The 23,856-nt window shown below is 41.7% G+C and overlaps 2 protein-coding genes across 2 annotated transcripts in view; one reads left to right on the plus strand and one right to left on the minus strand.

Annotated features, from left to right (window-relative positions):
- The window catches only part of rorb (RAR-related orphan receptor B), a 203,297-nt gene extending 202,766 nt beyond the window's left edge, over nucleotides 1-531 (minus strand). Inside the window, exon 1 of the mRNA XM_055633072.1 lies at nucleotides 266-531. Coding sequence (XP_055489047.1) covers nucleotides 266-272 — 7 coding nt within the window. The 5' untranslated portion in view covers nucleotides 273-531. The remainder of the gene's footprint in view (nucleotides 1-265) is intronic.
- LOC129695774 (uncharacterized) overlaps nucleotides 1-23,856 on the plus strand; it is a 321,989-nt gene that overhangs the window by 173,294 nt on the left and 124,839 nt on the right. The gene's annotated exons all lie outside the window — the stretch shown is intronic.

Consider the following 23,856-nt stretch of genomic DNA (forward strand, 5'->3'; position numbering starts at 1 on the left):
TCTCAGATGCAATGGAGCATATTATCAGCGATCATCAAAGTTTGATGTTACATAAAACGCACAGGCGTTATTCAGAGCGCTGAGTTCTTGCACCGAGAAAGCCAGGGAATAAAAGTTTGCAGCCACCATCCATGCCGACACCCCCCTTTAAACCTGGATTCACGCGGGGTTGCAATCGGGATACATATGCACGCGTGCTCTTCCTCCCCGCGCCACCTCTCAGATACCACAACATTAGTCCAGCAGCTCCCAGGCGATCTCTTACCTCGCATGGTGACGGCTTCAAATGCTGTGCGATCATGAATTTGTATCAAAACCAAAGCGCTCCGCGGCGGCTAGAAGGCGATAGGAAGACTGTCAGTAGCTTGCTCTCCCACCATTGCTCATTCTCCCTCCCCCCTTACCCACCCACCACCACCACTACCACTTGGGTCTGTTATTACTGTTCCGTTATCGCTCCGAATGTGGATGGAGCATGTGGCCTTTCACATGACATCTGCGCTGTTCATCCGTGTGTGAATTTCACCGAGAGAGAGTGGGGGAGCTTCTTATAGCAGCCAGTCACTCCCAGCTCCTCCCATTGACCAGCGGCGCCCAATCGCTATCAAGAGCTAGCAGGAAAAATACAGTAAATAAATAACACAGAATGCAAAATAACCTTCACTTGCAAGAGAATTATTTCACCCAGGCAACTCCATGCAATAGTAACATATCAGATAATTTGATCTTGCTCGCTCCTGTATATTCTTGCGCTGATATTTATTCCACTCATACACACACACACACACACACACATAGATTTTAAGCTGCTTTTTATTATAATTGGCAAAGACAGCTTTTAGCAGATTTGCAAAGTAAATGATCAAGTGCCTGCAAATGAGGCTGACGCGAGTCCAAGAATCGACGCGTCCTTTCAAATTATAAGTTTACTCAACATTTCAGTTTGTAACGCTGGAACATAATTTCACGGCTCCGCAGTTCTTGGCGCGGGAAGTGAAGCTGTCTTTGGATTTGACTTAAATAGTTGGAATGCCAGGTGCTTTTGATGCACCTGCGTCCTCGCAACATGATAATGTAAGACATGCACTATGATATGAAAACAAACATTAGATACTAAACATATTTTTTTTCAATTAGTCTGGAGGAGAAACTAGATAGATTGTTAAACAGCAGGGAAACTGTGAAATCTTTTTTTAAAAATCGGAATTAACGTGTGCAAATAATGGTGCTTTGAAAACTGGCGTGGATCCAAATTCGCATAAATCCAGACACAGCAATCTAACCACATCAGGAAAAATGCAATGTGAAAATTAAGCTATTATATAAACCATGGTTGTTAAAAATTATTCAACCCTGTTGATAAGTCTCCTTTATTATAACATGGTTATATATTTTCTCATTTATTCCAATTTTAATTTATTATATATCTGGTTATATACCCCCAACGTTTACATTTACTGTTCAAGGAAATCATTTAGCTGGCACATTGAAGAACGGTTCAAAGTGAAAAACGAAAATCTTGCACATAACATACAGCCTCAGAATATCACGAAGTGTTTTGTAACTAATGGAGGACTTTTAAGATATGGTTATTGTTGTAATGTGAGATACTATAAAATATCTGAATAGGAGGTTCCACAAACAGCACCTTATAATCCATTTAAAATGATACGGTTAATGAAACACATTGCAGAACTTGCACACTTTTCTTTGAAGTGGAGCAGTGGCATCCTTTATGTTCACTGAGAACACAGGTAAAGATTCAGTTCAATATTTCAACAAGTTCCTTTACACCTATTATCATATGCAACTTACAATAAAGTCAACGTGAAACTACTGAAAATAAAAATGAATATTATTAGGTGGACAAAAATGCTGGAGAAACTCAGCGGGTAAGGCAGCATCTATGGAGCGAAGGAAGTAGGCAACATTTTGGGTCGAAACCCTTCTTCAGACTGAAACGTTTCGACACGAAACGTTGCCTATTTCCTTCGCTCCATAGATGCTGTCTCACCCGCTGAGTTTCTCCAGCATTTTTGTCTACCTTCGATTTTCCAGCATCTGCAGTTCCTTCTTAAACAATGAATATTTTAAATTCATTTTAGTTTCCACAAATGTAGAATGTAAAGAACGGTGTGTTGTTGGGAATTATCCACATATTTCAAAGTATCACAAGTACTCATTTTTGTTTCATTTTTCCCAATAGTTCATAGAATAGAGATATGGCAGTGTAATAAAATATCCTTCATACACCTATCATTACCTGGCTTTGTCCTGCCAACAGCATTCTTCCAGTTTTCTACCGCTCCAACAATCAGCCTGAAGAAGGGTCCTGACTTGATGTGTCACCTATCCAGACTCTCCAGAGTTGCTGACCCACTGAGATACTTCTGCATTTGTCTCATTTTTTTTGGAAACCAGCGTCTGCAGTTCCTTGTGTCTACATGATAAAATAGTTACCACTTATTATGAACCAAAAGCACAAAACATGGTCCAAGAGTGTGTATATTATTCAAACATCCTACCAGATTACTGATGAGAAGTTATTAATAGAGAACCAAATCTGCACTGTTTGCATTTAAAATATCTAACCACTTCTTTAAATTTGTACTTTGAATTGACAATATTTTAACCATGAATCACCTTCACCTTGTTATATGTCAAAAGTTTCTGTGAGCTTTTGCAGTAGTTTAAAAAATCATTCTGTTAGAAGTTTGTCTTGCCTATAAACCACCTATGGCTCCAAATCAAAAAGAAACATGACACACATTTTAGATTTTAAAGAGGTGCTTTCCATTTAAAATGTCCTTTAGTTCCAGAAACAAGTTTTCAAACCTTATAAATATTAACGTTTTTGTTTTTAAAAACACTGATTGCACATAATCCAGTATAATTTCTTAAAACCTATTTTAAGTTTTGTTTTAAATTGGGTTAATCAAATGTTGTGGACACCATGTTTTGTGACACAAACGCTTTCAGCTATGCTAATAAGAATACATGAGATTGTCCTCTTAAATATATCAAGGACTATCTTTCATGCAAATTTTTAAAAAGTTACGATCCAAAATGTTTCCTGATTATGTAGTCACATGGTAAATTTTCTGCTCAGTGATTTCAAATTAATGAACATTTCACAAGAAGAAATTACATTTCAAAATTAGCATGATTCTGAGCACAGTTTATATCTGAACCACCAATTGTGCCCAAACCAATACTTTACGCTTTCAATCTCCAGTTTATTTCCATGCAACTTCACAAGTCATATCATAATGCCTTGGGCCAATTCACAGGAAATGCAAGAATTATGGTGGTGAAATTGGAATCTGAGCAGAAACCTATTTATTTTTGTACCCTTTTTCCTTTTTTAAAATCTCTTGACATTTGGTATTATTGTAGGTGAGACCTAACCCATAACCTGCTTAACCTCAGTTAAATGTCTGCATTTGTCCAAATTGCTAGCTAAAGGAACTAAGGAAAGGAATTGAGAATAGTTTTTTAAGTTATATTTCCAACCATTTACAAATGCTCTTGTTTTACAGGATTGGAGAACAGGCCGTAATCTATTGTGTCTACCAAAATAAAGAAATTAAGTAGTTATCAATAATGTGAATAAACAAAATAGCTGTACTAAAATTAACAGATTTCTTTATTTCATTCAAAGTAATTCCTACAACTTAGCTACCAGCTCATAAACGTTTATAAATGGCAGTAGAAAGTAAGGTATAAATATATTTATTAATACATTATTTTATGTAATAGTTCCTTTAATGTTCCCACTATTTATCAACACCAACAAGCTTTAAAATCTATTTTCAGAGTTCCTGATAAACTCTTTGATTTACAAAAGCTATGCCAATAAATGGATTTGTATATGACAGTCTAAATGACTTTGACCATTAAACATATAAATCTTTAAACATAGAAACAGGGAAAATAGGTGCAGGAGTAGGCCATTCGGCCCTTCGAGCCTGCACCGCCATTCAATATGATCATGGCTGATCATGATCAAACAAATTACAAATGGATGAAAATTGGTTTTGACCCATTTTGTAGATCGAATAGTTGGAGTCCAAGCATTTGTCAGAAGTCCAGGACTTGAGACTCACCTTTGTCGAGCAACTTTCTGGTGTTTTTCTCTAATTATGGATAGGAAGAGCCCGAGTTAAGTGCTGGGACGGAATAGGAGAAGGAAAAGTTAGTACAAATCAAATGTGATATGTGTCATTGCATTAGTGCTAATAAAAACATTTCTAATTATACCAAGAATAAAACATGAATGGATCATTCTTCAGTCTACCTCTCTCTTTCCAGAATGTGTCCTGCAACAAGATGCTTTGGGCAAATCACTAACATATCCATATTACTTAATGGCTATTTCATTTGCTTGTTGGAAAAGCCAAATGATGTTGAATGTCTTTTTTGATTCCCTTTCTGGTAGTAATCAGAATAGTACAATATATATTTTTTGTTTGCATTCACAAACAGTTGCAACAGGTCTGATTTCATCTCTTCGAGTCTTAGTTTCTTCCTCATTCCACTCACCACCAAATGGCTGCAAGCCCAGAAAAAAATAATCTATGAAAAATTACCTGAAATAATTTACACATGAATATAGCTGGGTTTAACAATTATATTCTTTGTTGGAAATAAATTAACCTTAGGCCTTAAATGCTTTTCCTTTCATTACATCTCACTGTTCATAATTTGCAAATTATCCTACATTGCATCCGTGATTTTTCGTGTTATATCAAATATTTTGTGATTACCAGCAGTTGATTTGTCAAATTAAGTAGAGTCACACTAAATCCCTTGGTTTTGCTGTCCCCACAGAATTAGATCACTCGTGTAGACACCTATAACTATCGCTCAAACATAATAATTGAAACACAGTCATTATGCCATTGCTATTTGTGGTAGCTTATCATGTAGAAATTAGCCATCATATTTCCAATATTAAAATAGTCATTAAATGTTATTATTACATCCATTTGCTTTAGTCATACTTATCAGGTTTGCTTTTTTGTGATAATGTAAATCTTCACATAAGAATATAGAATTGAAGATAATAATTGCACATTGATACTAACAAGAAATCTGAGAAGTACTAACATTTCTGTCATTTAAAATGTTAAAACCAAGTAAGTTGCAAATTAGATTTTCAATGGAAGACGTTTTTTTTTTAATGCAGAACTCAAAAAAAAACATACTCCACATTGTGATGTTCCAAAATAGGTATTTCAGAACTGAATGCAAGAACTATCTGCTTCCACAATAACTAGTCTTAAACCAGCTACAGTAAGAAATGGTTTGGCGTTGCCATGGCGGTTATATCTTGACAGTGTTCTGAGATACTGTCAGCATTTTAAGTTACACACATTGATTTTCAATTAATACAATTACATTTTATAAAATGTTTGTCTTAAAGTATTAAAGTCCAAATCTTAAATAATAATATATTTAACAATGCTATTCTTCAAATAATAACTGTGCAGTGATACTGAATCTTGGTCCAGTGACAGTTCATATCAAATATTGATGATAGGTGGAAGCTGGAAACTTATTTTATTCTTTTTCATATCCTGCTATATAATGGTTCCAAATGATCGCATAAGATTTTTGGTGTAAAAAAAATGTGATTATTGCTCTGACTGTATATGTCCATTGAAACAGCATTGCTGGAAAGCTTTATCGTGTAATATGAATAATTTTACGGGATAAAATTTTGCAGGCTGTTTTATAAGTCATCCCCAATCTCTGAGCGCAATGGAACAGCAGTTACACTGCATTGTGACAGGACAGGACTTGGACAGGTTGGGGGAGCGGGCAGATGCATGGCAGATGAAGTTTAATGCGGATAAATGTGAGGTTATCCACATTGGTAGCAAAAACAGGAAAAGCAGGTTACTATTTAAATGGTGTCAAGTTGGGAAAAGGGGAAGTACGATAGGATCTGGGGGTCCTTGTACATCAGTCCATGAAAGTAAGCATGCAGGTACAGCAGGCAGTAAAGAAAGCGAATGGCATGTTAGCCTTTATAACAAGAGGAATCGAATATAGGAGCAAAGAGGTCCTTCTGCAGTTGTACAGAACCCTAGTGAGACCGCTGGGGTATTGTGTGCAGTTTTGGTCCCCTAATTTTAGGAAGGACATTCTTGCTAGTGAGGGAGTGCAGCGAAGGTTTACAAGGTTAATTCCCGGGATGGCGGGACTGTCATATGCTGAGAGAATGGAGCAGCCGGGCTTGTACAACTCTGGAGTTTAGAAGGATGAGAAGGAATCTAATTGAAACATATAAGATTGTTAAGGGTTTGGACATGCTGGAGGCAGGAAACATGTACCCGATGATGGGGGAGTCCAGAACCAGGGGCCACAGTTTAAGAATAAGGAGTAAGCCATTTAGAACAGAGACGAGAATATACTTTTTCTCACAGAGAGTGGTGAGTCTGTGGAATTCTCTGCCTCAGAGGGCGGTGGAGGCAGGTTCTCTGGATGCTTTCAAAAGAGAGCTAGATAGGGCTTAAAAATAGCAGAGCCAGGGCATATGGGGAGAAGGCAGGAACGAGGTACTGATTTGGGATGATCAGCCATGATCACATTGAATGGCGGTGCTGGCTCAAAGGACCAAATGGCCTACTCCTGCACCTATTGTCTAATGTCTATTCTGAGGAAGGACATTCTTGCCATAGAGGGGTACAGAGAAGGTTCACCAGACTGATTCCTGGGATGTCAGGACTTTCATATGAAGGAAGACTGGATACTCGGATTGTACTCGCTAGAATTTAGAAGATTGAGGAGGGATCTTATAGAAACGTACAATATTCTTAAGGGGTTGGACAGGTTAGATGCAGGAAGATTTTTCCCGATGTTGGGGAAGTCCTGAACAAGTTTAAGGATAAAGGGGAAATCTTTTGGTGAGGACCGAGATGAGGAAAACATTTTTCACACAGAGAATGGTGAACCTCTGCAATTCTCTGCCACAGAATGTAGTTTTTTGTGTTGTTTTTTTTTCGTTTTGTCTAGTTATGTTTTTGGTTTTTAGGCTGTGTTTATGTGGGGAGGGGGGTGGGGGGTGAAACGGGGGCTGCTGTCACTCCCTTCGGGGGGATACGACCTTTTTGTCGTATCCCCCTTCTTTGCCTCCGTCTACGCTGAGGCCTAGCGGAGCCGGCGACCTCTGGACTCTGGAGGCAGCTGACAGGACTCGTCCTGGGCTCGCTCCCGGCCCAGCCCGGGATGGAACGGTGCTCCCGTGAGAGCGCCATGGTGAGGGGCTGGAGTGGCCCAGCCCGAGGGAGGAATGGCACTCCCGCTGGAGTGGCCCAGCCCGAGGGAGGGAACGGCACTCCCACTGGAGTGGCCCATTCCCGAGGGAGGAATGGCACTCCCGACTGAAGTTTGGCCCAGCCCGAGGGAGGAATGGCACTCAGAGCTGGTAGCTGGCCCAGCCCGAGGAAGGTGGTGGACGGCACTCCCGCTGGAGTGGCCCAGCCCGAGGGAGTTATATGGCGCTCCCGCTGGAGTGGCCCAGCCCGAGGGCAGGAACGGTAGGGGAGACGTGAGGGCGGCACGGACTAGAAGGGGAGATGGAACGGTGTTCCGTGCGGTGGCTGGGACGACGTTCTGGCGGCGGTGTCCAGAGTCCTGGGGGTTCAGCCGCAGGGGGACTAAGGGGAGCTGCGTGTGCTGGACTGGAGGTGCGGCGGCTTCGACCACCCCGGGCCGCAGTGTTTGAACCGGCCCGTTCGCGGGGAAGGTGAGCTGCGGGACTGTTTGTACCATCGCCCGGTGGGGAATTACAGAGAAGCGCAGAGGGAGAAGAGGGAAGAGGACTGCAGCCCTAATGGATTTTTTGTACTCCTCCACCACAGTGAGGAGGTGTTTATAGGACTCACTGTGGTGGATAGATGCAATTTGTGTTTGGGGAATCCTGTTGTTTCACATTATTGTATTATTGTATGTAGGACTGCAGGCACGAAAAAACATTTTTCAGACCATAATGGAACCTCTGAATGACAATAAAGGAAGGCCAATTCAATTCAATTCAATAGTTGAGGCCCTTGTGGCTAAAGGGATCAGGGGATATGGAGGGCAGGTACAGGATACTGAGTTGGATGATCAGCCATGATCATATTGAATGACGGTGTAGGCTCGAAGGGCCGAATGGCCTAATCCTGCACCTATTTTCTATGTTTCTATGTCTATTGTCTATTGTGCAATTATAACTTGCACTGCTTGCACAATGCTCCTCTTGTAGCTGGTGATATGATTCTTTCACTATTTTAATATTCACTAATAATATCATAATATTCACTATTAATTCCAATGTGATCATTTATAACCTTTGAATGTAATGAAAACATTTTTTTTAAAGTCAACACTAATAATCTGCACCGGGAGATTTAATTGATATCTCCAGAATTTCACTTTATCTTCAGCTGCCTTGCTTTTTAAATTACCCATAATTGTACTGGGACCTAGATAGAGTGGTGGGTCATGCTTCTTGGACACAGGTTCAAATCCAGTCCAGAAAGATGTAATGCAATACTCATCTTGCTGTTAGCTGTAAAGTTCCGAAATGAAATAAGTTTGACCTAGTTCCCTGCAAGCAGAAGACCACAATTCATGAACTGACATTAAATTGCCAATCTCAGCTAGAGAAGTGATGGATGCAGGTGGCATGGGAATGGAACCATTGTAGTGATGTAGAATAGAGTATTGTTCTAATATTGACTTCAAAAGCTTTGAAAAAACACTTGGACAGGTACATGGTCAGGAAAGGTTTTGAGGGATGTGGGCAAAATGTGGGCAATTGGGATTGGCTTAGATGGGGTATCTTGGTTGGCATATATGAGTTGGGCCAAATGCCCTGTTTCCTGTAGGCCCTACATCTCATAGAAACATACAAACATAGAAAATAGGTGCAGGAGTAGGCCATTCGGCCCTTCGAGCCTGCACCGCCATTCAATATGATCATGGCTGATCATCCAACTCAGTATCCTGTACCTGTCTTCTCTCCATGCCCCCTGATCCCTTTAGCCACAAGGGCCACATCTAACTCCCTCTTAAATATAGCCAATGAACTGGCCTCAACTACATTCTGTGGGAGATAATTCCAGAGATTCACCACTCTGTGTGAAAAAAGTTTTCCTCATCTCAGTCCTAAAAGATTTCCCCTTATCCTTAAACTGTGACCCCTTGTTCTGGACTTCCCCAACATCGGGACCAATCTTCCTGCATCTAGCCTGTCCAACCCCTTAAGAATTTTGTAAGTTTCTATAAGATTCCCCCTCAATCTTCTAAATTCTAGCGAGTACAAACCAAGTCTATCCAGTCTTTCTTCATATGAAAGTCCTGACATCCCAGGAATCAGTCTGGTGGACCTTCTCTATACTCCCTCTATGGCAAGAATGTCTTTCCTCAGATTAGGAGACCAAAACTGTATGCAATACTCCAGGTGTGGTCTCACCAAGACCCTGTACAACTGCAGTAGAACCTCCCTGCTCCTATACTCAAATCCTTTTGCTATGAATGCTAACATACCATTCGCCTTCTTCACTACCTGCTGCACCTGCATGCCTACTTTTAATGACTGGTGTATCATGACACCCAGGTCTCGTTGCATCTCCCCCTTTCCTAATTGGCCACCATTCAGATAATAATCTACTTTCCTGTTTTTGCCACCAATGTGGATAACACACATTTATCCACATTATACTGCATCTGCTATGCATTTGCCCGAGTCCTGGGTGTCATGGTACACCAGCCATTGATCCAAGTCACCTTGCAGCCTATCCCTTGCAGCATCCTCCTCACAGCTAACACTGCCCCCCAGCTTCGTGTCATCCGCAAACTTGGAGATGTTGCATTCAATTCCGTCATCCAAATCATTAATATATATCGTAAATAGCTGGGGTCCCAGAACTGAGCCTTGCGGTACCCCACTAGTCACTGCCTGCCATTCTGAAAAGGACCCGTTCTACTCTCTTTGCAAACTAAGGCTCAAACTAAGGCTCAAAATAAGGCAGGTTTGAGGGAGTCCTACCTTGCATCTGTACATGAAATTAGTTGTGATCTAGTGTAGTAGATTGAGTCAAATGATAGTAGGCTTAGATGCTACTTCTGAAACTAGAGCACCATATCTAAGCTGGCATTCCTGTATTTTGCTGCCTGAGGGCAGGCAACACTGTCAGAGGTGCCAGCCCATAGCCTAGAGCTTGCATCTTTCTCTAGTTTATTTCTCAGTTCCCTTTACCTGAGCTGATTTTGTCCATCTGCTGTGCTCTCAGTCATGTTCACTCATGGTTCATAGGCAGTTCCTTGGAGTTGCAGATGATTGTCTTCCAGTCTAGTCTGTGTGGTTCTTGGGTAGAACTCAAATTCTGTGCGTAAACCACAGACCCTGCAGGTGATGATTGCTTGCGGGCAGACAGATTATTTGGCGACATTCATACCAACTGCAGATGTAAAGAGCTAACCTTTTCATTTTAGTGATGCCTCATACAGGGTACTACGTACCTGTACTCCTAGATCCCACTGCTCTGTAACATTCCTCTCGGCCCTTCATTCACTATGAAGGTCCTGCCCTGGTTGAACTTCCCAAAATGTAGACCTCACACTTATCTGCATTAAACTCCATCAAACATTCCTCAGCCCACTTGCACAGCTGATCAAGATCCTGCTGTAATTTTTGATAACCATCTTTGCTATCTACATTGCCACCTACTTTAGTTTCATCTGCAAATGTACTAATCATACCTTCCACATTCTCATCCAAATCATTGATGTCAACCACACACAGCAATAGACTCAGCACCAATTCCTGAGGCTAGTCACAAACCTCCAGTCCGAAAAACAATCTTCAACAATCACCCTTTGCTTCCTTCCATGAAGCCAATTCTCTATTCAGCTGGCTAACTCTGCCTTGATCCCACGTGATCTAATGTTCCAAAGCAACCTACCATGCAGAACTTAATCAAATGACTTGCTGAAGTCCATATAGACAACTTCTATGGCATTGCCTCATCAACCTTTTGGATTACTTCTTCAAAAAATACAATCAGATTCATAAAACATGATCTCCCATATGCAAAACTATCAATTATCAATAATCAGCCCCAGTCTATCCAAATGCATATATTTCTTATCCCTCAGAATCCTCTTCAGTAACTTGTCTGCCACAGGTGTTAGGCTCACTGGTTTATAGTTCCCTGGCTTTTCCTTGCAGCCCATCTTAAATGGTGGCGCAGTGGAGCAGCGGGAGAGTAGCTACCTCACCGTGCCATTGACCCCAGTTCAATCCCGACTATGGTTGCTGTCTGTACGGAGTTTGCGTGGTCTCCCTGTGACCACGTGGATTTTCTCCGGGGGATCCGGTTTCCTCCCACATTCCAAAGACATGCAGGGTTGTAGGTTAGTTGGCTTCTGTAAATTGTCCCCAGTGGGTAGGATAGAACTAGCGTATGGGTGATCACTGGTTGGCATGGACCTGGTGGGCCGAAGAGCCTGTTTCCACGCTGTATCTCTAAACTAATCTAAACTGAACTAAACTAAATAGAGGCACCCTCCAGTCTTCCAGGTACTCACCCATGTCTAATGAAGGAATATATATCTCAGAAAGAGCTCCTGCCATTTCTTCTCCAGCTTCCCACAGTGCCATCTGATATATCTGATCAGGCCCCAGAGATTTAACTACCTTCATTTGCCTTAGAATGTCCAGCATCTGCTTTTTCTTATTACCTACAGTCCTTAAGACATTTTCATTAACTGTCCCAAGATCCCTTGACTTCATGTATTTATTCACAGTAAAAACAAAGGGGAAATTCTCATCCAGAACTTTGTCCAGCTCCTCAAGCTCCACACAGAGATGACCGCTTTGCTTTCTGATCTATTCTCTCTCTTGTTAAGCTCTTTAATTTATGAAACTTATTAAATCTCAGGATTTTCCTTAATGTTATCTCCCAGAGCCATCTCCTATATTTTTGTTCTGTTTTAATTAACTATGCCTAGATAACATTGAAGTTTGCATACAATATTTTTATTTTGGACATTTTTGTAGGCCATCTGCTCATAAAAACACAAATTGTTGGTGTAACTCAGCAAGACCACCCAAAACGTTACCTATCCATTTTCGCCATAGATGTTGCCTGACCAGCTGATTTATCCCAGCAATTTGTGGCTTTTTTTGTATGGTTGTCCTTTACCTATAACCATGGAGAAGTTGAAGTAAGAAGAGGAAAAAAGCAGAAATGAAGGCCAGTAAGGATTACAAGATAAAGTATTGCTGGCATACTTGCTAGACATACTAATAACATTATGCTATACCAACATTCAATTATGTAATCAGCACTTCAGTAAAAGGACTCTGATATGCAGATAAATAATTTAAATCCTTTGCCTATTGGTATACTTAAGTACCTGTACCAATAAATTGCATTGGATTTTTGAAAGAACATTTATGCATCTAATGTCATTTAGATGAACTCTTTTGTCTATTTATTAGTAACAGTTGGGAAGAAATATAAATAGATTAAAGTATGCCTTTTAACTCTTGAATTAATTCTTCGCCAGCTTGCTGTTATTTTTAAATGTGTTGAGTTTTTTTGTTTATTTTCATCTGATGTGCGTAACAGTACGTTGCATGAAAGCAAAGATGAGCGGGGAAATGGCAGTTGAAATTTAAACAAAGCAAGTGTGCAGGGTTCCACTTTGAAAGGTTGCATGTAGGAGTATGGTGTATAGTTAATGGCAAGAACCTTAACTGTATTTTGATGCGATACGATATAAATGTATTTATCCCAGGAGGGAAATTGGCCTGCCAAGTCATTAAACACGACAGGATATATGAAACAAAATTAAAGTGATGTGTGGTAGGTCCAGGATTTGGGAAGTGCAAAGATTGGAGAGGGGAGGGGAGAGGGGAGGGAGAAGGGGAGTCAGTCTACGCCACAACAGAATGGGGAGGTTGTACAGTTGACATACAGAAGGGTCTTGGGGTCCAAATCTATAGTTCCCCGAGAGTGGCAACACAAGGTTTGGCACCTTCAAGATGGTGGCGGCGGCGGATGGAGGAAAATAATGATGCTGGCGTTGAAATGATCAGGCACACCCAGTGATTAGAATCCATAGTCTTTTATTAGCAACTCTACGGAGGAAACACTAGGTGCTTTTGTCTCCATGCATTCAGCTAGTGTATCTAGAGAGAGAGAGAGAGAGAGAGAGAGAGAGAGAGAGAGAGAGATAACTCACTATCAAGCCTGTGGGCGGATCAGCAGTATGAGTGACATAAAGAATGTGCAACATGTATAATCTGTGCGGTAATGTATATATATACATATTTATATATATACATATACACACACACATATATGTATATATACATATACATATGTGTATATATACACACACACATATATATACATATATATATATATACACATACAAATATATACACATATATATATACATATTCACACACATATATATACACCCACATATATATATGCATATATATATATATATATATACACACACACACACACACATATGTGTGTATATATATGTGTACATGCATATAAACACCTATATACATATACACACACACACACAACATATACATACATATATATATACATATACACATAGACATATATATACATATTCACATATATACATATATATATACATACCCATATATATATATACATACACATATACATATATATATATATACATATATACATACATATATACATATATATACATATACACATATATATATACACATATATATACACATATATACATATACACGCATATATACACATATATATATATACACACACATATATATATATACACACGTACACAAACACATATATGTATCCACACATACATATACATATACATATATACATATATACACACACACACTATATACATATACACACACATATATATATACATATATATATATACCAATGCCTGTTTCACCACAGGTAAAGTGGCTCGGGTCTGCCTTGACATCTGACGCTGAGCGGGTGAACCCAATATCGGGTCGTGGGAGATGTTGCGCAAGTTAAGCAGGTCCAGGTACATATCTGATTTAGCTCTGTGGGACCGTTCCATTAATTGTTTGGCACTCCTGGCGGCATGTTCAGCTAGTCCATTTGACTGAGGGTACCCAGGGCTGCTGGTGATGTGACGAAAACCCCAGCGTGTAGCAAAGTCTTTGAAGTATTGGCTGGTAAATTGACTGCCATTATCAGATAGTAGTTGGCATGGAGCTCTGTGGTCAGAGAAATGGCGTGCCAGCTTCTGAACTACCCCATGAGAAGTGGGGCTACTAAGAAGATCGATGTCAAACCAACCAGGATACTAGTTGACAAGAACAAGGTATTGTTTGCCATTAGGTGAGAGTAGGGACACAAGACATCTGTTGTTCGAGAGTGTCAAATGCCCTCTGCTGTTGCTCATGCCAGGCCCAAACAGTGTCTTTGTGGGTTAGCTGGCACAGTGGGGCTGATAGTTCACTGAAGTTTGGAATGAATTTCCCCAAGTAATTTACCAGGCTGCAGGCTGAGCATGTCTGTGTGTGCTGGTAATGTTGATAGCAATGGTTTTTGATGGATCGGGTTTGAGGCCATCTTTAGTGAACACATGGCCGATGTAGTTCACCTCATTTACGCTGGATTTGCACTTTAGGGGGCTTAACGAGGTTGATTTCTTTAGCGCAGTTCAGAAGCTTTTTTTAATTTGTGTTGTGTTCTTGAATAGTTTGTCCAGCAACAAGGATCTCATCAACTATGATGGAGCATGGGTAACCTGCAAACAATTGTTCCATAGTACGTTGAAATACTTCACTAACAGAGCTTATGCCGAATGGCATACGAAGCAATTTGTAACTTCCAAAGGGTGTGCTGAAGGAGTTGTGAGAACTTGGAGGAGTTGTGATCCAGGGCAATCTGCCAGAATGAACTCTTGGCATCTAGCATTCTGAATACAGTCGCCTTGCCCAGCTGCACTGCAATCTCTTCCACTGTGCGCATGGGATAGTGTGGACGTTTAAGGGCAGTGTTTAAATCTTTAAGATTGATGCAAATCCGTATTTCTTCCTTATTATTTTTCGTTGCTATGAGCATGGTCAAGACCCAATCCAATGGGTCAGCGATGGGGGGTAATCACATCACACCCATAGTCACCATTATGTCGAGTTCACCTTGTACACGGTCCCACACAGCATGGGGAATTCGGTGTGCCAGACGGACAATTGGGAGCATCTCGGGGTCAGTCATGATTGTGTACTTGACAGGTAACCTGCCCAGCTTGTCGTCAAACAGACTTTTGTATTGTGTCAGGATTTATTAAGTGAAGCCACATGTAGCAGACAGTTGATAAACAGATGTACTGAACGTGACCAGACCCAGGTTATTACACGGCTCAATGCCAAGCAGAGAAGGCACTTTTTCTCAGACAATAAAGAAGCTCAGGCTGTGGACACGTGAATTGAGATAGCATCGTAGCTCGACATGACCAACAGGGAGCGCTGTGCCACCTGCAAATGGAAGTAGAGTGGCGGCCGTATGATTGATGACCTTGTTTTTCTTCGAATCCTATTGAGTTCAGATAAGAATAAAACGTTGCAATGAGCTCCAGTGTCGAGTTTAATAATAACATTAATTCCGTTAATGGGGAGAGTGACCATGGAATCTTGATGTTTACATATATATAACATATATATATGTTACCACACAGATTATGCATGCCGCACATTCTACCTGCTCGAACATGAGAACTTAGATCCAGAGCTTCCCCATGCGGCTCTCATGCAAGCTTCTCTTACTAACGAGGCCAACTGCCTGCTAATGAGAGACTGGATATCAACATACATTTCTTGTCAGATTTGTCTATTATCTATATATGTTATATATATGTAAATATATATTATATCTATCTAGCTATATTACTGAAAGTCTGATCTTGACCATGTCCTGTTGTTCTGTATATTGATTTTAGAAAAAACGCTGCCACTTACGGCTGTGATTTTTGGCCATCTTACACAGTCCCCCTCCGCTGTGCAGGACAATAAGTTTTTTCCCATCGATGAAAAATAAAAGAGTTAGTGCTTAAAAAATGTTGAGATTCTCTCTCCTGAAGGCCACGCCCCTTCCGGAGGGACTATAAAACCTAGAAGTGTTGAGTACCTCAGTCAGTCTCTGCAAGATGGGGGAGCGAGAGGGTCATGTCTCTTAGTCCGAGCTGTGAATAACACTCGGGTAGTTTTACTGACCTGTCAGTGCCCTGAATGCGGTTTGAAAATATAGTTTGGAAATGCTAAAGCTGTGTTGCCTTTGGTTTGGAAATCCTAAAGCTGTGTTGCCTTTGGTTTGGAAATGCTAAAGCTGTGTGACCTTTGGTTTGGAAATGCTAAAGTTGCCTTGCCTTTAGTTTGGAAATGCTAAAGTTGCCTTGCCTATGGTTTGGAAATGCTAAAGTTGCCTTGCCTAATTAAATTTGCCTTGCCTTCTATATAATTAAAAGTCTAATCTTGACCACTTCCTGCTTGCGCTTTATATTGATTTTAGAAAAAACGCTACCACATACAGCTGTGATTTTTGGCCATCTTACTCAGAATCCTCTTCTACTCATCACTTGCCGAGGATTTTTCCCATCGATGAAAAATAAGAGTTAATAATGTTTAAAAAATGTTGAGATTCTCTCTCCTGTCTAACACACCATGAAGGCCACGCCACTTCTGGTGGGAGGGGGGGAGGGACTATAAAGCCCAGAAGTGTGGGTGTGGCTCAGTCTCTGCAAGATGGAGGAGGGAGAGGTCACGACAAGCTGTCTGTAGTGGCCTTGCACCCTGCATGAAATGGTATGAAACTGCACTTGAATTTGGTGGTCCAGCAGCCTGCTTGAAGTGGTAGGAAACTGCAATTGAATTTGGTGGCCTTGCACCCTGCTTGAAATGGAATTTCAAGGAATAGCCGTGAGTCAACTGCCAGCCCACCAGCGTGAGAGAGTGAGCTGCCAGCACAACAGGCTTGAGTGACTGAGCCACCAGCCTAAGAATCCATTCGGCTCACAATGTCCATACTAGCCCTCTGGAAACAAGTCCCTTCAGCCGACAACACCCATACTAACGGCATATCCCACAGGTGTCCCAGTGCAGGTCCATGCCCCTCCGAGAGGATGGGAAGTAAGCTCCCAGCCTGCTCACCGGCGGTAGATTAGTGTGTTAGTAATATATATATATATTACTAACAGTAAGGCTGAGCGATGGCCTCTGGAGGTGAACAGCGATGTTGAGGAGGCATTGGAGTGTTGAGTCAACAGAGTGCATTGCTGAAGGCCCTCAAACAGCCTGGGGCTAAGTTAGAATGGCACCACTCTAAGTGGCTAAGTGCATGGATCGATGTGGCTTGCAGTGGCATGGGGTGACAGAGCAGGGTTGTAGGACATTGACATTGCATGCCCAGGACTTTCCCTGCTACTGTGACCCAGTGCTGCCACCAGGACAATGAGCCTACAAGTGTAGGTCTGTAAGAGTGGTCTCTGCGGAAAGCGAAAAGGCGTGGGGATGGGAAAATGTGACTAGTTGTGGGATAACTGCTGCCATGATTTAGTTTAGCTTAGTTTAATTTAGTTTAGTTTAGTTTAGTTCTGTTCAGCTTAATTTAGTTTAGTATAGTTTAGTTTAGAGATACAGTCTGGAATCAGGCCCTTCAGGCCATCAAGTCCGCACCATCCAACAGTCATCCATGCACCCACTATGTTATCCCAGTTTCATATCCTACACACCAGGGGTAATTCACAGAAGCCAATTAACCTACAAACCTGCACGTGGGAGGAAACCAGTGCACCCAGAGAAAACCTATGCGGACAAAGGAGGTACGTGTAAACACTGCGTAGACAGCACCCATAGTCAGGATCGTATCTGGGTCTCTGGTTCTGTAACGCAGCAGCTCTGTCGCTGCGCCATTGTGCGACCCCCTTAGGGAAAACATGTTTATGGAAGTGGTCACAGTGATCCACTTGCTTCTGGGCATCTCCCATGCAATGATTTTACCCAGTTGACTCCTCCACAGCAAGTGCCACTAACTCACCGTGAGGTACAAGGACATCAATGGGCTGGATATCACAGCATACAGTTCAATGCAAATGGCATGTAGGATGTGAACAGTGAAGACACCCCGCTGAAATACTTTCCTTGATGATATTCATTGCAAATTGAGGCTGTCAAATGTTGTGTGGAAAGCATTGATATTACAGTGATATTACAGTCTGAAGAAGGGTCTCGACCCGAAACGTCACCCATTCCTTCGCTCCATAGATGCTCAAGATTCAAGATTCAAGATTCAAGATTCAATTTAATTGTCATTTGGACCCCTTGAGGTCCAAACGAAATGACGTTTCTGCAGCCATACATTACAAACAAATAGACCCAAGACACAACATAATTTACATAAACATCCATCACATCGCTGTGATGGAAGGCCAAAAAAACTTATCTCTCCACTGCACTCTCCCCCCCCCCCGATGTCAGAGTCAAAGTCAAAGCCCCCGGCTGGCGATGGCGATTGTCCCGCGGCCATTAAAGCCACGCCGGTTGGTGTGAGGTCGCACACCGGGTCTTGGTGTTAGAGCCCCCGGTGTGCGCTAGCAGAGTCCCGCGGCCATTCCAAGCCGCGCGGGGCGGTGATGTCAGGCCCCGCTCCAGGAGCTCTTCAACCCCGCAACTCGGGCGGGAGAAGTCGCCGTTGCAGGAACCCTGAAAAGCGGTCTCCCTCCAGGGACCCGCGGGCTCCCGGTGCCGCCAGACCCGCAGTTGCAGCCTCCGAATCTCCGGAGGTCAGGCCGCAGCAGCAGCAGCGCTCCACCACCGCTCCACCCGCTCCAGACTCGGCCAGCCCCGCGATGGTGAGGTGAGTCGTCGGCACCAGAGTCCCCGATCTTCTCCTGTTGGAGGCCGCTCCACGTTGCAGCCCCAACGACAACGGAGACCCGACAAAGAAAAGGTCGGGTCACCCGTGCAGGGAGAGATTTAAAAGTTACCCCCTCCCTCCCACCCCACCCCCACCCCCCACACACACACACCCCAACAAAAAATAACAAAAACTACATAAAAACATAGACAAAAATAATAAAAACGCGGACGGGCTGCAGAGGCCCCTGCTGACGAGAGTCGCGCCGCCTACTGTGTGCTGCCTCATCTGTTGAGTTTCTCCAGCATTTTTGTCTACCTTCAATATTACAGTGAAGATATTTTACTTCCTATCTTGTTGTCAATCCCTGTGTGATGTGTTCTTTTTTTTCTACTCATGTAATCAGTACAGGTTGGCAGTCGCCCCAAAATGATTAAATTCAACCAGCAATGGAGGAAAGGTGTCTTGTGTGGTCAATGTCACTTTTTGGTCCACAACTAATGGTGGGAACATATCTACCACACTTGGAAGTGTTCAAGAAGGAACTGCAGATGCTGGAAAATTGAAGGTAGACAAAAATGTGTGTACAAATGGATGCAATTTCAAGGCGATTCCCATTGACAATTTCATAAGATACCGTCAATTATTAAAAATATGTAATTTGACAAAACATTGCCATTAAAATGCTTTATCATGTTATAAACTACTTTCTGCTTAAATCAATACTATTTTCTGCAGGCAATTTTAATGTGCTTCACTTCATCAAATTTATGCTGTGTATCGTAGTAAATAATTTAATTTAATATTTGTTACAAAGTAACAGTTATCTGATCATAATTTGTAAGCACTATTAAAATGAACACGTCTATGTTACAGATATAAGTGAACCAACTATTTCAAAAGGTTATATGCAACATTTTCAAATATTGAAATCACTATTGCATTTAAATGGCAATTGTAATGGCAATTTCTGGCAATTGTTTTCAGGATGTAAATTAAAATGTCCATGGTTTACTCAGAACTAAATATTGAAATCATAAATGTTAAACTGGAGGAATGATATGTCGTGCATGTTGAACTTTATAAATGATTATATACTCGTACTGTGAAATAATCCTTCACACAAAACTATTAGGAAGTTCAAATCACTATTTCCCACAGCATGTTACCTATGATCAAATTTACCAATGAGAGTGAAGAAGCATATCACAACAATGAAAGAAAATATCTATTCCCCCCCCCCCCCAAACAAAAATGGTTAAATAGAGCAGTGGAATGGATGAAAGTAGTGAAAATACTCTACATTTGAGTTCACATTTGAACATTTCTTAAGGAAGTGAAAGATCTTATGATATGAAAATGAAAATGAAATATGATTAAATATTTTGCTCCTTGTATGATATAGGATGTTGCCAAGACAAATATATAAGCATTGAAACATAGTCACCCTGAGAAAAATATTTGAAAAATAAATGGACAGAAAAGAAGAAGGGTCCTATAACTGGTAGGAAACCTAAATAAAGCAATACTGATTAAATCTAAATGCAAAACATAAGACATCACGGTGACAAAAAGGAACAGAGTAAAATTTCAAGTTAATTAAGGTCTATCGCTATATCATATCAGACTAATTGTTTAGAAATGATTATCCTTGCAAAAGAGCTATCATTTCATAAATATGGGAATTAATTTAAAATGTTTCCCAGTATAATACACTCAATAATATTACCCTGAAATTTCGAATGCAAAATTCCTTCAATACAGACATTACAAGACACGAGGAAGTTCGAACTAAGATTTTTAAACCAAGAAATTATCTTTTATTCCTTCTCTGGAAAGGACATTATCGAAAATTTAAATATACTGTAGATTAGTATAAAAGTTACAGTTTGTAGCATATCTATGAAACTTAAAGGACAAAATAAGATATGGCTATGTGATAATAGGTTTAATTTTGATCTACCTATGTTCAAATAAGATTCAAAAATCTTAAACCAGAATATAATAATGGAACATTACCTAGTTGAAATTGCGAAGTCAATTATATGTATGCTTCCCATTTATTATAATGTGCATACTATTTTACAGAGAAGAAAATTTAGTGCAAGCATTCTTCTATTATTATATTGAAAAATCTTAAATATTCAAATTAAAATACAGTTCTTAATTGTAATCTTTTCTTCTGATATAGAAGGAGGCCATCCAGCCGTCAAGTCTTTGCTAGAATCAGAGCAATCCCCTGAACCCCATTCCACCATTTAGTACTTTGCAACCGACTGTATACACTGTCAATGTATACACTCATTCCCTGTCAACTCCCCACTGATTCTAGCTAACTTTGCAGATGATAATTTACCGTGGCCATTTGACCTACTAACCTGTTAGTCTTTGGTATGTAGGAGGACACCAGAGTATCTAGGGAAACCCTCTTGGTCATAGAAAGAACATCCAAGCTCCACGGGAGGTCAGTATAAAATCGTAATCACTGGAGTTGTGATACCGTTGCATTCCATGAGCAGAGTGTGAGTGACTCGGATATATATGATTTTGTAAATATATATACATTTTGGTGTTGTGGATGCAGGGAATTTATTTTGATGCTGCTTACAGGTGAAGCAGTCTCTCAGCTTTTATTTTGCTAACTGAGAGATGAACGGCTTAGGCAGAGGAGATCCATTTAGAACAGGGTGGATTAATTAAAAAAAAAACAAATAAATATTCTTCAGGTTTTAAAATCAGTGGAGAATGGCAGGAGTGTGGGAGAGGTTGACAAAAATACCTCTAAACTGGGATGTTAAATTTCCAAAAGGAAATTTGGCAATGTGCTCTAACACACACCTTCAAACAGAGTGTATATATTAAATTGATATCATAAGGTAACAAGTAAAGTAATAAACTGCAGATGCGGGTTTAAACCAAAAATACACATAGACACAAAAAGCTGGAGTAACTCGGTGGGTCAGACAGCATCTCTGGAGAAAAGGAATATATTTCCCGGGGGGGGGGGGGGGGGGGGGGGGGGGGGGGGGGGGGGGGGGGGGGGGGGATTCTGGAGCGCTAGCTTGGCTAGTTTGGAAATTGTGGGCCGAATGGATTCTTGGGTTGGAAGCTCAGTCACTGAGTCGTGGCAGCGCAGTCACTCAGGCCTGGCAGGCTGGCAGCTCAGAAACTGCCAGAAATTCTGCTGGAAAAAGGGGACAGACTCTGTGAGAGGGAAGGGGGAAAGGGTGGACAAACAATTTAGTCATTTTCATCTTTTTTTACAGATGGGAGGAATGAAGGAGGAAAGTCTATCCTTGCATGGATCTCTGGAGCGCTAGTATGGGTGTTGTGGGCTGAAGGGACTGGTTTCCGGAGGGTTGGTACGGACATTGTGGACTAAATGGATTATTGGACGCAGTTCAGTGAGTCATGGCTGGTGGGCTGGCAGTTCACCAAGTCATGGCTGGTGGGCTGGCCCTTCAGTCACATACAACTGGTGGGCTGGCAGTTCCCTCCATCCCCCCCCCCCCCTTCACACCCCCCCCCCCCCCCCCCTCAGCTCTGCTCCTTGCCATTCCGCTCCCCCCCCCCCATGCATGCATTCAGTCCATCTCCCCTCAACCTCCCCCAAATGAACTCTTAGTGGCTCTCCGACAGCGCAGCCATCCCTGCCTATTAGGTACCCATTGTGATATAACCATATAACCATATAACAATTACAGCACGGAAACAGGCCATCTCGGCCCTACAAGTCCATGCCGAACAAATTTTTTCCCCTTAGTCCCACCTGCCTGCATTCGTACCATAACCCTCCATTCCCTTCTCATCCATATGCCTATCCAATTTATTTTTAAATGATACTAATGAACCTGCCTCCACCACTTCCACTGGGAGCTCATTCCACACCGCCACCACTCTCTGCGTAAAGAAGTTCCCCCTCATATTACCCCTAAACTTCTGTCCCTTAATTCTGAAGTCATGTCCTCTTGTTTGAATCTTCCCTATTCTCAAAGGGAAAAGCTTGTCCACATCAACTCTGTCTATCCCTCTCATCATTTTAAAGACCTCTATCAGGTCCCCCCTTAACCTTCTGCGCTCCAGAGAATAAAGACCTAACTTATTCAACCTATCTCTGTAACTTAGTTGTTGAAACCCAGGCAACATTCTAGTATGTTGTGTACACGTGATGAAGAACACGCAGACATGGCAAGTGGAAAAAGGGATTTATTAAAGTTTAAAATGCGAACATTGCAAGTCCAACCACACAGCACTCCAAGCAGAGTGGAAGCAGTCAGTCCAATCTCACAGCACTCCAAGCAGAGTGCAGGCAGCAAGTCCAACATCACAGCACTCCAAGCAGAGTGCGGGCTGCAAGTCCAGCCTCACAGCACTCCAAGCAGAGTGCGGGCTGCAAGTCCAGCCTCACAGCACTCCAAGCAGAGTGCGGGCTGCAAGTCCAGCCTCACAGCACTCCAAGCAGAGTGCGGGCTGCAAGTCCAGCCTCACAGCATTCCAAGCACTCCAACAGACGCACACACAGGGACGCACACACATCTATACACACAAAAAGACACACACACACACACACACACACACAACCCCAACAGAGACACACACACACACCCCTATAGACACACACACACACCCCTACAGCCACACACACACCTACAAACACACACACACACACCCCTACATACACACACGCAAGCACACACACACACACACACACACACACACACACACACACACGCACACGCACACACACACACACACACACACACACACACACACACACACACACACACACACACACACACACACACACACACACACACACACACACACATACAGCACCAATACTATAATGCCAAGTAACTTCAGAATGTGGTATGCATACTGAATCCTGTTACTAAACATATACTCTATGTAAGTAGTTTGAAAATAACTACAC

The sequence above is a fragment of the Leucoraja erinacea genome, chromosome 3, assembly GCF_028641065.1.
Source record: "Leucoraja erinacea ecotype New England chromosome 3, Leri_hhj_1, whole genome shotgun sequence".
NCBI lineage: Eukaryota > Metazoa > Chordata > Chondrichthyes > Rajiformes > Rajidae > Leucoraja > Leucoraja erinaceus.